This window comes from Tachysurus fulvidraco, chromosome 25, assembly GCF_022655615.1.
Source record: "Tachysurus fulvidraco isolate hzauxx_2018 chromosome 25, HZAU_PFXX_2.0, whole genome shotgun sequence".
Lineage (NCBI taxonomy): Eukaryota > Metazoa > Chordata > Actinopteri > Siluriformes > Bagridae > Tachysurus > Tachysurus fulvidraco.
Genome location: NC_062542.1, coordinates 13,972,670 through 13,989,261, shown reverse-complemented (window position 1 = coordinate 13,989,261; position 16,592 = coordinate 13,972,670). Strand labels below are relative to the sequence as shown.

Sequence of the window (16,592 nt, the reverse complement as noted above, 5' to 3'; positions counted from 1 at the left end):
GCAATAAACCAGACAAAGCTCTAAATGATGGACAGAGGACATGTTGGTTCAGTGGTTAAGGATGGTTCAGTGGTTATACTGATCAGAAGGTTGAGGTTCAAGCCCACAAGCTGCTGAGACAGCAACAATGGGTCCTTGGGCAAGGCCCTTAACCTCACCTGCTCCAGGGGCGCCGCACTATGGCTGACCCTGTGCTCTGACCCCAGGCTCATTATAATAACCTGGGATATGCGGAAACTGCATGTCGTACTTGTATGTGACAAATAAAATTTGAATTTCATTTGATTTACATTCACGCTACTGATGAACATAATGTGATAAATACACATCTTGGCTGTGACTCTTGAGGCTGAGGAATGGCCCTGATCAGCTCCTGTTTTAGAGCAAATGTTAAGAGAGCTCTTTTACACACTCCGTGACTGTATGGGGAGACTCTTAAGGCCTAACAAAACCAGTGCTACCACTCACCCAAATCGTTAAGCTCTTTTTGAAATGGAAACATTTGGGTGAATTCATCAGGATGAGTAGTGCTTCTTGGTTTACTACTGTTATTAACTACCTTTAGGAATACGCTATTGGCAGAAGATACGCTAAGATACGCTAAGGCTTACAGAATCCAGCCTCTCTTCCTGATGTAAGAACTGAGCGATGTCCTCTGGCGTGGTTCCCAGCATGCCTTGCTCCTGCAGATACTGGATTCCCCTCTTTGGTTTCTTGTTGAACCTTGAACACAAGCGAACACACCAACATGTCACCATAAAACTTGTGAAGTGATGAATTTTCAGACAAATATATAAATAAAACTAGATTCTGCCATAGTGCTGTCATCTTTGCACACCAACATGGACGTGATTTGGGAGAAATTAAGTACTTGGGGGTGTGTGCTGTTATAGGACAAGACTCATTGACAGTGATATATGGCCTTGTGCAAAACTGAAGATTTTAGATAACAGCACATCCTGAAGTGTTCTATAACCCTTACTTTACAGCAATCTGCCAGCAATAACAATCTACACGATATTTACCTATGGATATAAATGTCTGTAAGACAAGTCGATTCCTGTTATTAAATTCCTGTTATACTGAAAACAGAAAGCATGGCGTCCTTCATCCTGATTACTATCCCGATTTCCTATTCCAGTCTCCTTCAGGTTATGTTAAATAAGGCCACGTTCACACTGCAAGTCTTAATGCTCAATTCAGATATTTTGCTCAGATCTGGGTTTTTTTGTTTGGCTGTTCACATTACCTTTTAAAATGTGGCCTATATCAGATACCAGTCTGAATCACTGTTTCGAACTGACCCGGATGCGCAAACGAACAATAACAATGACGTCACACGCAGCAATCCGTTGCGCTAAAAAGTTAGTGAGGTTATGAAATATTGTATTATCTGGTGCAAGCAAACATATGTAATGCTATAATGTGATGTATTCAATGCAAACATTATGAGCTGGTTCACGTAACCACTTTATATAACACTCTTAACACAAACGTTACCAGTCACAAAAAAGAAACAGCTGGTGCAAAAAAAAAAAAAAAAAGCCTGACGAAGTCTGACCTGGTCACTGAAGAAGTCTGACCTGGTCAATTGACCCCAGAAAAATGTGAACAGGGCCTAAAAGTCTATGATGCGTGTTTGTTTGGTGGGTTTTTTTTTTTTACCATCGATTATGCAGCTTGTATACAATGAAACCTTACAGGTCTATGCCTTGCTCGATGATTTCCTTCTGCTGTTTCAGCACTTCAAACTGCTCTGGATTATCCGTGCCGGACATCTGTGTGCTGTAGCTGCCGATGCCCGAGGAAGCTGTGGAGTCCAGAGAGTTAATGCTGCCATAGCGGTTAATGGTCTCTGGATGCTTGGAATCGTTGGCCTCCTGCTCAGAAGGTTTCTCCTGGCCTGAGAGAAAGCGAGAGACAGAGCGAGAAGGCAGTTTGATTCATTAGGGCTGTAAAAGTGTGTTGCTGTACACCGGCTCCTCACACTCTGCTGTCTGTATGAGGTTACAGAAGGTTATTCATAATAAGGAGGGAAAAAAGAAACTCGGAACAGACCACAAGAGCCAGATAAAGGCCTTGCAATCCAGGCCAGCAATGTGTGTGTGTGTGTGTGTGTGTGTGTGTGTGTGTGTGTGTGTGTGTGTGTGTGTGTGTGTGTGTGTGTGTGTGTGTGATGGAGAGAGAGATTGAGAGAGAAAGAAAGACAATGTTCCATGTAGGATCTGATTACATGTAGGAAACTCTTTTAAACATTCAGCACAGAGCCGTCACAGTAACGTGAGAGCCCTTGTTGCTTTCTCGGAGCACAGGGACCTCACACACGAACACCTGCTTCCTCTAGACTCTTCCTCTAGACTCTATTGTGCGTTGAAACAGAGAATGTCAGTCCCTCTGGAGTCTCGAAATTCTCTGTTTCAACGCACAATGCCACAACACTAAACAGTGTTGTGTAAGCTTTGAGGCACAAACCCTGACATCATAATCATCATAACATAGATGCACTGCTTTGTGTCCTTAAAGCTGCATAAGATTATCAAATGTATTTCTTGTTTTATGTAAATATCTGATTTCTTTTGAAGGAAAATGTATTTTAACCGATTGCTGATTGCTGATATTGTTTCCAGATTATTCTGTGTTTAACAGTAAATGATTCATTCATTTGTGCTATGGAGTCTTTGTCTAATTAAAAAAAATAAATCTGCATATTTATTACAAGCACAAGTTTTGTACAAGTTTTTTCATGTTGTTCAAATTAAAAGGTTTATTTTGCTGTGAAGCTTTCAAGAGAAAGAAAAAAAAGATTCTGGTAATCAAAAGGGCCGAAATTCAACACTCAAGACATTTGCTAGGGTTTAGAGAACACGGTGGTCATGAAAGAACATAAACAGTTCAATAAACTAACTATATGGACAGCAGAGAGCACAAGGATCACAGCCTTCTATCAATTATGCTTTAACCTGACATACCGTTACTATAGCAACGAGGCTAGCTAAATCTCAGTCGCTCATGTAATGTATGCTTTTACTTTTATGTGAGTCACAAACAAGAGACAGAGGACAAACAGCACAAGAGCAACAACGAAGCGCACACTTCAGCGACAAGATTGGTGTTATTGGGGGGGGGGGGGATACATCCACGGAGTTTTCCAGCAGTTTGTAACAAGACCTTTAATCTTATAAAACGTGTGTTGTTTTGGAACAAATAGACATGGCTTTCGGAAAGGTGTGTAGTGTTGGAATAAATGCTGATGAAATAAAAAGGAGAGAAATAAACCAAAAAAAAAATAAAACAATGCATTGTATATCTGCACTGTCTGATGAGAGGGTGTCCGGGCAAAACACCAACAGATAAGAAGCCACTGATCCTCGCTAAACTCGCAGCCTGTGTGCTCCATCGTTTAGGGCTTTTGGGCTTTCTCTGATTAGCGAAAGCTCCAGGGTTTGTTTGATTAAGATGGCAAGCTTGCCACAGGCACTTCTGAGATCACTTCCTGTATTTGCTCTAAAACACTGGATTTAATTCAAATACAGATTTCATGCACCAGCTGAAAGAAATTCGGAATGAAACTCTCTCACTTGCTCATTCATTTTCTACCGCTTTATCCAAACTTCTCGGGTCACGGGGAGCCTCAGGCGACATCGGGCATCGAGGCAGGATACACCCTGGACGGAGTGCCAACCCATTGCAGGGCACACACACACTCTCATTCACTCACACACTACGGACAATTTTCCAGAGATGCCAATTAACCTATCATGCATGTCTTTGGACTGGGGGAGGAAACCGGAGTACCCGGAGGAAACCCCAGAGGCACGGGGAGAACATGCAAACTCCACACACACAAGGCGGAGGCGGGAATCGAACCCCGACCCTGGAGGTGTGAGGCGAACGTGCCAACCACTAAGCCACCGTGCCCCCCTCGGAATGAAACTAAATAGGGAAAAAATGACAACCAAAAAAACTGCACACTTTTAAATGTTTTCAGTCGTGTAAATAGTTAAGGTACAGTAATTAATTTCCCACTCCAGTGAGGAAATGCCACGACCACTCCATAAAGCCATGACTAAAACCACTGATAGATAAATGAGGAATTTTCTATCCTCGAGATTAAAGAGAGACAATAGGAATAAGTGGGAATGACAGCAGGATATTTAGAGACGCCTGAGACGAAGAAGGAGCAGGGCTTACCAAGACTGGTCTGAGAGTTAGGGTTCACGTACTGGTCCTTACTCCACTCCACCATGCACTTGAGGATTGAGACAAGACACTCCAGACCCTTCTTTCTCAAAGTCAGCTCCTGCAGTTCGGAGCAGACTCGCATTTAAAACACGGGTCTATTCATAAAAGCATGAGCATTTCCAAAAAGCAAACCTAAATACAGACATATTAATGTATTATATTAAAAAGCACAGTAATTGCACAAAAGTATGCGATTTACCTGTAGTGTCGATGTGCCCAGTTCGTGGCCTCCGCGGCCCTGTGCGATCTTGGACAGGTCGTTCACTAGTCTCTCGAATATATTAGCAGCGTTCAAGTCACAGTCGTAATTCACATATATATCCACCACACTTTGGGCATCTGTAAAACAATGGACACAGAAAAATACAGGAGTTTAGTCTATGGTACAAGTTAGCTGTGATTTAGTGAATGTTCTCGTTTTACAGTGATTACAGTAAAGTGGGCGGGGCTCAAATTTCATACATGATGGCTGCACCAATAAGGCAACTACCAATGGTAGAGAAGAACAGCATATATAAAATGTAACTATAAATGGATAAAAAATAACAATGCATGTCGTCTTTTATAAAGCTGCTTCAGAAACACACACACACACACACACACACACACACACACACACACACACACAATGCTTGGAAAAACATGAGTTAGGGATACACACTGCTCTCCTAGCAGCTACAAAGTGTCACTCCATCACTAGACAAATATTGCATATTTCTAAAATAAATAAAACTGAAACCATGGCAACCAGATGTAAACACGAATACGTGAATGAAGTGGAAGGTCCGGGGGTTTCATACCTGCACATATTCTGGTGAGCGTCTGGATGACCATCCATTTGTGATCGTATGAGCTTGTGGACGTCTCGAGGATGTACAGAAAAATTTCTTTAAAGAAGACCTTGCGGTGAAGAGAAGCATAGAGAATGACTATAGAGAATCAGAGCTTCCTGCACAAGCATGTTTAATAAATTAGCGAAATCTTGCAGGAAAAAAGAAATGGAGGAATATTTTCACAGTAATTGGTATGGCTATACATTCTGCTGAATAAAAAGGAGATGATTAAATTCTTAACAGCCAGAGTTAGTTTTTTAACACACTCACACACTCTCACTCTCTCTCTCTCTCTCTCTCTCTCTCTCACACACACACACACACACAAACACACACAGCGTCTGGGAATGAATTACAAGCTGCCACAATACACCAGACGCAGATAAATCCACACTGTCAGCAGGTTAATAGCAGCAGGGGAGAGATGCATGCTTCATGAGGCACGGAGATCTGCACACTACCTCGATCTGCATTTTGAGGTGGGTTTTGAAGTTGGACAGAAGAGTAAGGAAGATGGACAGAGAGAGCTCGAAGACCTCAGGGACGGACGAGACGCCGTTTTTGGATAGCGCCACGCATAGGTACTGCTTGATGGCGTTGATGAACATCTCATTGGTCTTGAAGATTGGGCCTGCGTTCTGCAGGATGGAGAGCAGCAACTGCAGTGACAGCACTTTAGAGCGCAATTCATGGGATCTGGAGATGGGGGGAGAAGAAAAAAAAAATGAGGAACTGGTGCTGGTTCATTTCTGCTTCACAAATAAAAAGAAAATCCTCCTTAAACATCTTTAATCCTCCCTGAACAATTTAAAATCAATTTCCGAATCAATGATTCATATAGTAAACAATTCTCTAATGAAATCCATGTTAGATAATTCATGATAATGACAAATTACCCACAATACTGTTTGACTGAATACTGAATAATGGAATACTGGGACCTTTTCTGTGAGGCCTTGGATTGCTTATATGCATGACACAGAACTCGAAAAAAATGAAAAACCCAATAGAAAATAAATTCAATATGCATGTTTATTGTTTGTTTTTTCTTTTCTGAGTGGAACTAACTTTGTCTGCCAAGAACAAAACCCAGTTGAACACAAAACTACATGCTAGCATACGTAGCACAGCTAAATTTAGCATAGCATAGTGTACTCCAAGTCTTTCAAAGAATCTGTCTAGGCTTAAAGTGCTGAAAAACTTTCCTCTTAAATGGCCATTAAAGACAGGACTGACTGAAGTTATTTCAAGTGCGTCCCGGATGACTGTTATTTTCGACACCTACTGAGGAAGAACACTTCTGGGTCCTCATTATAGAGGGTGTAGTCGACTTTGCAGGAAGCCGACTGCGGTCAGAACTTTAGCTCCCGATAAACCAGGTAGAAGGCTTTGAGCTCGAGTGGGCGGCTGAGTATTAAGCGTTAACCTTTGCAGTCGTTCCCTGAATACAAACATCATACTTTAGGTTCTTTCTAAAGTTTCCACCTCCACTTAGTTTTGACAAACAGACAAGCAATTAATCTGGTGCTGAGAAGTATCGATTTGTTTTGGGGATAAGTAAGCGTTCTGCGCCGTACATTAAATCTAAACAAAGGCCAGAAATGGATCGTATGAACGGTGAGACAAGCGTGTAAACCGGGTACAATCAGAGCTTCGTAAAAAAACTCTTCTGTTATGTAATAAGGCTTAACACCTTATAACACACTTCTGAAAGCATATATGAGCATCACTGTGGGAAATCTCTGGTGCATGTAAATCAAAGAGCACGGCAGCTTTCGGATGTAAATCTGCAGAGGTGGAAGAACGCTGTGACTTTCAAACATAGGAAGAAAAATAAAGCTCGTACTGATTTTTTTTTGCGGTCTCTGATGACACGGAGGAATGAACAAGACCAATCTACTCACTGGAGTAGGGATTATAGGTTTCAACATAAGACAGTTTCTCCAGGTGGTTTTGTGACCGCAGAAATGAAAGCAGAATCACGCAAACAAAGTGATATTCTGTTGTGTTTGGAATTTTTCAGAGTTAACACCGATATTTGGCAGAGACGCGTTGTGTGACATCATCACAACATGTTGTGTGTTCGGCCAAAGTCCATTCACTTCTGTTCGAACAACTGGTAGGAGTTTAAAAGAAGAATCCATGTCACTGGATTCTTGCCACTGTGCCAATTCAAGCAGTTTTCCAAAAAAAAAAAAAAAAAGTTGGAGCAAAAAGAAAGCAAAATAAAGTATTTTTGGCTGTAACGATCAAAAAAAACAAAAACAAACTGGGAAATCCAGGAGAGTCGGATAAGCAACGCTGCTTTTTGGCACACTGCCCTCACTGCGTTCCTCTTCTGAGACGTTTTAATGCTGCACAGGAAAATAATCGACGACGGAGTTGCCGAGTGTTTTATTCCACTTACTCTGCAGCGACTTAACGGTAATTCCAGTCTCGGTATGACAGACCATAATGTGGTACTATTTATCCATTTCTACTTCCATGTGATGTATCGCTTTATTGTCTTGTTTTTCTTCTAAAAACAGATAAACTGTGAAACTCGGAAACTGGAGACTCCTTCCATAAACGTCTCCTCTCAAAAACAGCATATCAGTCCCAGCGCATTTCTTTCTATCTATACCTTGAAGCAGAAACTTCCGAAGAAGCGGTAATATAAAATGTATTAACACCTTCTGACCAATAGGAATCGAGAATTCAACGGCGCTATGGTACTGTATATAACAGGAGAAGTAGACCGCTAGGATAAATATGACGGTAATAATGACGACTGCTACATGCTAAATCAAATCAGACAAACGATAGAAACCAGACTTATAGATCCTGCGATCTTATTAGGATAATCCGATTCCTCTGTGAATCCATCGAGCAGACCATGTCGGCCATTAAAATGTTGCTCTTTGATCAAATCTGCGTCTTCTTTTACAGGAAATGGCTTCTTTACAGAGGACCTGTTGTTCAAGCTGGCTTACTTTGGATCGGGTGGACCGTCTGAAAGGGGCTTCATGGATAACTTGCAGAGCGAGCGGAACACCAGGAAGGCATCTTTTTGCAAAATGTGTGAGAACTTCGCACCCGGTGCAGGTCCTGTAGGGGCACCAGATTCCTGCAGTGAACAGAGAAAGATGTAGAAAATACTGGGATCATGGACTGATAGACTACTTTTAGCACCATGGTTAATGATGTTGACTTAACCTCACTGGCATTATTATTACTGCTACAGACACGGTGGGAAAAAAGAAAAGAAAAAACTATACCAAAAAGACTAATAAAAATATTTCTGAACAATAACAAATAAAAATTCTACTATATATAATTCCTACATACAGTAGAGGGACATTCATAAGAAATTCAGACAGCATTCGAGTTGTTCTGCATAATCAATGTGTGCTGTCTTGAGGTGAAATTAAAGTTTGCCGAATCTGTACTAAAATACATGTAAAGTAAAAAAAGTTATTATATCATACATACAAACATGGTGTGAATGTGATATTACAGACGTAAATGTGGGGGTCATTTAAATATTTCACAAATTATAATAAATAAATATTTTGTCTATTTCTCACAATTTAGTTATGTTTAATGAAAATGGTACTTTGATTATATGTAAAGGTTTATTAGGCTATATTAGTCTTTTAGGCTTAAACCACATACTATTCCAGACCTTTATTAAATACTAACACTACAGTTTAAATGTTTAATTTCTCCTCTCGAGTCATTTTAAAATCTACTGAAATGTCTTCCCGGTCTTCTGGATTTTTTAGGTCGGAGCTTTCAGTTTGAGACACGGCTCATGGCAATGTTTTCGATGGCAGTGCAAAGTTTTACAGACACAGAGACACAGGACTGTGTGTAACGTCAATATGCATGAAATTACTATGAATTTTACAGTTTGACTTGGAAATCGGACGGACGGGGATGTTTCGGCTCTGACGTGCCGTCTAGTGGAGGTCATGTTTAAAACGAGGTACAGGAGGTGTGTGGCGAGTGCGTGTACGATGTGACTGGTGCAAGCCCATGCAAAATGGTGCGTTGGGCCGTAACACACCAGCCGTGGCATGGAATATTTTCCTATAACGCAACAACAGCACTTCCGAACTGACAGGAAAACCAGTGCAAAGGACGTTCCTTTTTTTAGGTTTGTAGTCACTTACATAACACGTATGTTTGTCATGTTAATGGCTTGGGTTTGTTTTCATACCCAATATAAATAAATGAACCTCATTAATGGTATGATGTAGTTTCATATAAATGTGAGCAAAGTGTCCAAACACTTGTCAAAATGTGTGGTGAGCATATTGTAGTCAACATGAATAAATAAATAAATAAACAAACAAACAAACAAATAAATATAGTGCCAATATCTTCAATATAGTTTGTTTTTTTAACTAATATTTATTTTGTTATTCCATTGACCTAATATAATTAGTCAAATGCTAAGTAGGTTTAATCGGCTTATATTTGATTTACTATAATCCTTATAATAGGGAAAAAAAGATCAATCGGACTTTATTTATAAGATATCTCGACTTACTAATGTCATTTGTCGCAACGTGACACTGCTTGAGACTGAAATAGGTGTTAAATTAAATTCTGTCAGGAAAATGAGAAAAATAAGGAGTTTTATGTAGTGACAAGGATATCTAAGAGTCCTGGCTCTTGGGTCCCGCATTTTTCAGCTCTAACACGAGTCGACTCAGGAAACTATGATTATTAGATAATAAGAGCTCAAAAAAAAAAAAAAAAGCCTGTTAAGACTGATAAACGCATTTTGTCCAATGGCCAATCAGACGATTCAAAGAGTCACCTGAGTGTCGCTGGAGGAGACGGACAGTCTGTCGTCAGGCAGGGATGGCGTGAAGCTGGCTGAGATGGGTGTGCCAGGGATTCCATTAGCGTGGACGTTCTCACTGTCGCTGCTCAGACCACCTTCCTCCTCCAGCGATGTGGGCGTGGCCTCTTGCTCCACCTCCCCCCCTCCACTCTCCTTAGCATCTAAACACAAACAAATAAAAGGTCCATTAGTTTGGTTTAAGACGCATGGGTATGAGAATGCCACCTGCTGTGCCATGCGTTTACGGTCTTGAATTATATCCAAACAAAACAATGTACACAAGAACATCTTAATCAGATTAAACACAGAAGCTGTCCAAAGCAAAAAAGAGCTGGAGAGAAGAACTGCCACAGAAGAGAAATGTACAAACCAAGAATGAGAGATCTCACCTCCTGCCACAGTGCTAATCACCTCCTGCAGTATAGTCTGCACAATCTCCTGAGCTTTCTCCTCATAATTCACGTTCTCCTCTTCTACGGGAGCTCGTGAACCATGCTCAGCCGCACCTACAGAGAAAGCGATGCATTAGGTGCGGCTATGTTTTAAACGATCCCCTTCACTTTATAATTCAAATTTCACAATCATATGCATCTCTCTATTTCCAGACTTTCCTCTATTGGTCCTTATTCCTAAAATGAAAATATTCCTATTTTTTTAACTGCTTGAGAAATCAGTGTTTGCATCGTGGTGGCAGTTTCTAAAACAGAAACATAACCATATATATGAATATCTTTGTTCACACACCATCTGCTCCTCATTAAAGTGTTTGCACTTTCCTAACATATAATAATACGGTTATAACTCAGTAAATACATTAATAAATAATTTGTCCTTTGGCTCTCATTTTTGCATGTTGCCTTTCAGTTTAGCAGCTTGGAGATTAAAGATAAAAAGTTCAATTATACATAATGACTTTTAACTGGTATTTTTTTCTGATTTAAAAATAAATAAATAGATAGGTAGATAGATAGATAGATAGATAGATAGATGGATAGATGGATAGATGGATAGATGGATAGATGGATAGATGGATAGATAGATAGATAGATAAATTTAATAAATAAAAAGTATAATAAAAAAATAACAACAGCAATAATAATACTAATACTAATAATAATATCAATAATAATAATAATAATAATAATAATAATAATAATAAAAAGCGCTCCTTGAAGGAAGCTCAAAGATCAGAAAGATCTTTACTCTGTTCTGCTGCTGTGGCCTGGTCTGCTTCTGTCTGTTCGTTCTCTACAGGACCAAAGTCAGAGCCGTTCTCAGGCTCCGGGCTCTCGTAATGGGGTGATTCGCGCTCTGCCGGGGCACCCTCCACCCCTGACCCTGCGCTGACCTCCTGACCTGATGGACTCTGGCTCTTGGCCGGGGTGTCTGGGAGCTGTTGTAGCTGTGGGGACTCGGGTTCCTGCTGGCTGAGTGGAGAATGCTGTCTGTGCCTCTCCCTCTCCATCTGCTTCGCCTCCTGGAGCTGAACACACACGCACGCACATGAAAACACACAAGGGCTCTATTTAAACACACACACAAACACACACAGGCTTCTGTTACCGGCTGGTAAACGGTATTTATCATTCCCCTGGGCAAAACCACGCTGTGGAGCATCCACTTCTCTTCTCTACACAGCAAGCAAACATCTGCGTTCTCTGGTGAATGTAATAAAAAAAGGACTAAATATAAGCCTGAGATTTGTAGCACCAGTCTATGTGGGGAAATACGCATCTCGTCTATGTTCACTGTCGATTGCATGCAGCTAAACTGATAAACCGGTCAAGAGCAGAGCAGTCATGCTTGATCTGATGTGATGGAGAGATGGAGCACAATTCTGCCTTCAGTCAATCAAACACAGATGGGTTCGCTAACATGACGTCGGGTTCGAAGTAGCGAAGATGGCACTAATGGACAGTTTTTTTCTATTAGCATGCTGTACAGATGTGAAATAAATCTCATTTTAAGGTTGAATAGAGAGATTTAACTAACACTAAAAAAAATGATGTGGGACACAAAGTATTCCTGTATTGTGTATTTAATACGTACATTAAACGTAAATATAAACCAGTCCAGAGTCGTTTTTTGTTTTTGTTTTTTTGTTATTGCGACCAAAGATTTTTTTGTGTGCCTTTTTCTGTAAAAAAAAAAAAAAAAAAAAAACTACTTGAGTTGAAGAAATTGCTAGCACAGGATTTTTCCTTTAAACTTCTAGCAGTGAAGACACACATGTAATTACTGTCTATGATTGCTGTCCTCGTGTTCGTGTGTTATGACGTCCTAAGACTCCTGAGACTCTAAAGCTCTGCCCGAATCTGCAGAAAACCTACGAGTTCCTCTGAATGTCTAGGAGCTTGCTGGATTTTGCGATAATATCTGATGTTAATATAAAAAGACTGATAAGTCATGTAAAAAAATAATTAGTACTGTTGCCATGACAACTGAAATATTTTTCGATAAATTATCATTTTCCCCATACATGGTTCTGTTTAATATTTAGGAGCATCCGTGGAACAAGAGAAGTCTGCTTGTTAAAGCTGCTATAAATAGTTGCTTCCTTAGAACCGTCTTGTTTTTCTCTCACAAAGTTAATAAGAAAAAATACGCAATTTGTGTTACAGAGAAATTCTCCTTGGCTGAGAATTAGAGCCCACACACGTCTTTGTATCCGTTACTATACGAGCCGCACGAGCACATGTGTATGCTGTTACCGTAGAAACGGTAACCGTGTGTGCTCTCGGGTTGACAGGGATGCTTTCTCTCACAGTTGATCGCAGAGACTGTAGACTACTGTAGCTACACTTGAGCATGAGGTAGAGGGTAGAGAGCACATTACACTGGACGTGTGCACTACTTTGTCCTTGATAACTTTCCTGAACTATTTTTTTCCTTCCTTCGTTATTGCCTGTGTTGGACGTGCTATGATAATTATTTTTAATTACAATGCGTATTATAAATGGAATATTCTGTCTGTGTGGGCTGGCTGGGATAATTAGCTGTGAAGTGTGACACGGAGTGTGAAGTGCTGGAGGTGCAGAGCACGGTGAGGAGAGCAGCGTTTCATATGCAGCTCATGGAGGACTCCGTCCAACCCACTAATCACCACAAGCTTCTGTGCCTCAGACGAGCGTTTAAACTTTCAGGAAACGTTTCATAACACATTACTGTGTACTTCCCAGCACTAAATACTCGTCTCACAGTGGCAAGATAGATAATGAGTGCCAGATAGAGCACAAACGTGTAAAAAGGAAATAAGCTCCGCCCCCTCGGGCTCACCAAAATCTATTTGGAAAAACAAAAGTATTTCGCTTCAGGGCAGAAATGAGTGAAATAAGGTAATGCAACTGTGTCATGAGTTGTTGTTGTTTTTTTTGTCATGGAGTAACTCTTTACTCTGTCCTCTTTTAACCCAGAGATCGATTGCCCTGAAACCTCGAAACCCACATGAGGTTCTTTGCTGCTGTGTAATGGTCAAGTAATCAGAGCCACGACTTTTCTGGTCCTATTTGTCTTCACTGCATTTGTTTTACTGCTTAAAGCGCTACGAAGAGAAAGGCTGTAGTGGGAGTAAGTTATTTATTATTCACAAAGACCTGTGTGGAGATTCTTATATGGCTCAATCACAGACATTTCACTCCGTTTACAGTCGCTGAAGTGTAAGGAAATAACGATGGGGACATTCTGGGAACCCACAAAAATGGGTCTATATGAGATGCATTCAAACCTTATCTTTAAGAGAATATATATTTCATAAAGAAGTCATGGAAAGGATTTTATTTTCTTATTGCAAAGTTTATGTTGTGTAATGAGGAAGTCTGACTAAAGATGTCTAAAGACAATTTCTTCACACGGTGAATGTCACAGCAAGATAAAATCAGTGGAAGGCTACACGCCATAGACAAACAAATCTAAACCTAATCGTTTTACTGAGCTTCCATGTAGATACTGAAGGGCAGGTTCGACGTTTTCAACTCAACTCTGCCAATCACACTAACATTAACCATCTGTGAGGTCAGGTATGGAGAAGTGGGCTGTTAGCCCTTTTCCACCGAGGCAGTTTGAGTGCTGTTTCGGAGCCTAATTTAGAACCAGTTCTTTCTTTTTCGACAGCCGAAGCACCGGCTCTGAACCAGGAAAAGTGGTTCTTAAGTAGCACCAAAACGTTGCTGGTCTAGACTTAAGAACATGCTTGCGTCAGGGGCTGTGGGTGGGGCTACTGTTAGCACATTTGCTAGTGTACTAATGTTTAATACACTTACTTCACCGCAATATGATCAATTATCAGCACACATTATAGTAGGTAGCTACATGCTGAGGCTAACTTTTTTCCGCGTTAACGATAAAATAATGTTATGGACATTCTCAATTACAATCTCCGTTTATACAGATTACACGGAGCTGCACATACACGTTGGATTCGCCGCGTTTGGATGCCAATATAGGTTCACAAAGCCATGAGCATTAACAGTAAAGCAACATCTGCCACTGTTGATGTGTTTGTGTTTGTCGCTGCTGTGCTAACGTTGCTGTGTAACGTGACACGCATACAGTGACGTCAGACTCGGCTCTGTGACGGCTCTCTAGCCGATGGAAAGGCAAACCGGTTCTTAGAAGGTTCGCCAGTGGAACCAACTTTGAACCAGCACCAACACTAGCTCTGAACCAGCACCCGGGTCTTTCCGGTGGAAAGGGGTACTGTATTAGAGAGACACTCTGTATTTCTATCTCCAGTGGAAATATTTCTCTAGCACATATCTCAAAGTGCAATATTGCTTTTCAAAGCTTTAGTCCATTTCAGGACCTGGACAAACAATGGAGGCTTTTCTACTAGATGAATATTTAAATCAACATCTCTGAGATGAGGCTCTACAATTACACCATGCTGAACACAAAAGGAAGCACTTTAATATCTTCGCCCACTTTGATTACCTTCAACTTCAGTTAGAATGCTAGAACTGGATCCTTGCTGCACTTTATTGACAATTTTAGACAGAAGTTCTGAATGTGTGAAATAATGAAGCGTGGACTGTGATTTTCATTAAAACCTGGAGATATGGAGTGTGGTGCAATGGATCGGTGTTTAACAAGCAGCCCGTTCTAACATGTCTTTGAGAAAAGGCTTCAGGAGTCAATCGAGTGATGAGCTCATTTCTCAAACCATTACACATTATCAATAGCGACACCACAGATTGGATTCTGTTGTGATATCTGATCTAATCATATGGTGCTGCGAGCCTAAGGCGTGTGAGCTGCTTACAGTTTACACAGAACGTTCATCCTCGATGGTGTGACGCGAGTCATGTCAATGTTCGGCTGCGTATATGAAACAGCCGCTGCTGTCTGTGATTATGATTATAAATAAATAAATAAAAAATGTAATCTGGGTTGGGGTGAAATGATGAGATGATCATGATCCCAGTGAACCCAACTCGTCATCCTCATGCAGTCTAAAGTCAGCACACACAAAAAAAAAAAAAAAAACAACGCACACACTTAAAAACACACCCTAGCGTTACATCCGCACACTTCAAATCTCAAACAACTGAAAGGTAAGGCATCGGTTTGGACAGAAGAGAGACTGCAAGCAAAAATGGATACCGCAGGCACACATCAGATACAGAAAGAAAGAGTGGGGATAGAGAGAGAGAGAGAGAGAGAGAGATAGAGAGAGAGAGAGAGAGAGAGAGAGAGAGAGATGAAGCAGATGAAGCACACGAAAAAAAAAAATTCAGATCAAGCAAACTCAAGGCAGACCCTCTTGCTCTTTACCTGACGGTCACGCTTTCTGGATGCCATAGACCAACTGATCTTGTGATTTGTAAGCTAGGGTTCGAAAAGAAAAGGAGGAGGAACAGGAGGAAGAGGAGAAAGAGGTATCGATTAAGAAGAAAGAAGAGGTTAGATCAAGGCCACATGGCGGCGGGTATTTCGACTGACGGGTTTGAGGTTCGACTCACGGCCTGGTTCTCCATGCGGGCGAATATGACGTTGAGCATCTGGGTGAGTGTGGCTTTCGCTGTCGTCTGGTTGATGAGATTCTTGCTGGCCAGGTAGATGTTGTAGCACGTTCTGACGGCCTGCAGCACCGTGCCCTCGTGGATCTCGATGTGCTGGGAGGTCACCGCCGTCAGCAAGGCCTGAGGACGAAGAGGGGAGAAACAGTTTCAAATAGATCAGTCTATTGCATTAGACAGATAATACATAAAAGTATTTGCACCCCTTGTCAAAAAATTCTACAGTGCAATAGATTATTATTATTATTTTAAGACTTGCCAGATATTATATCAATCAGCCATGATGTGCATCCTTTTATCTGAATTTGTATAATAACAAAAAAAAATCATCATTGGCTTAATTTTGACTTTAAATCACACTAAAGTGATCTGATGCTTGCTTGACTATTTCTGAATTGTATTCAGCTTTGGAGACTGATGGTTTTATTGTTGTCTTTTTTTCATCTTCAAGAAAGGAAGCTAAAAACATAGCTATGGTTAAAAACAACAACAACAACAACATCAAATACAACAGAATGTGTAGGATCGTGAACCCATAATATACGACCTAATGGAATATCGATTAAAAAAAATCATCACGACAGACATGTTGTGTAAAAGTAAAATGAAATAACATTAATTAAAGCTGACAAGTCCTCAGGTTACTAACACCACGAGGGATTAACGTAC

The 16,592-nt window shown here is 40.7% G+C and overlaps 1 protein-coding gene across 6 annotated transcripts in view; it reads right to left on the bottom strand.

Moving 5' to 3' along the window:
• Window positions 1–16,592, bottom strand: part of arfgef1 (ADP-ribosylation factor guanine nucleotide-exchange factor 1 (brefeldin A-inhibited)) — a 46,129-nt gene that overhangs the window by 11,755 nt on the left and 17,782 nt on the right. For 4 of the 6 annotated variants that reach the window (XM_047808637.1, XM_047808639.1, XM_047808638.1 and 1 more), the window contains exons 5-16: window positions 15,867–16,046; window positions 15,679–15,732; window positions 11,113–11,392; window positions 10,299–10,415; window positions 9,883–10,070; window positions 8,048–8,181; window positions 5,537–5,771; window positions 5,043–5,142; window positions 4,442–4,581; window positions 4,192–4,300; window positions 1,702–1,903; window positions 612–723 (exon numbers count right to left, since the gene is read on the bottom strand). In XM_047808637.1, the coding sequence (XP_047664593.1) occupies window positions 612–723; window positions 1,702–1,903; window positions 4,192–4,300; window positions 4,442–4,581; window positions 5,043–5,142; window positions 5,537–5,771; window positions 8,048–8,181; window positions 9,883–10,070; window positions 10,299–10,415; window positions 11,113–11,392; window positions 15,679–15,732; window positions 15,867–16,046 (1,851 nt within the window). The remainder of the gene's footprint in view (window positions 1–611; window positions 724–1,701; window positions 1,904–4,191; window positions 4,301–4,441; window positions 4,582–5,042; window positions 5,143–5,536; window positions 5,772–8,047; window positions 8,182–9,882; window positions 10,071–10,298; window positions 10,416–11,112; window positions 11,393–15,678; window positions 15,733–15,866; window positions 16,047–16,592) is intronic. The other 2 variants (XM_047808641.1, XM_047808642.1) reach the window with 1 other exon arrangement.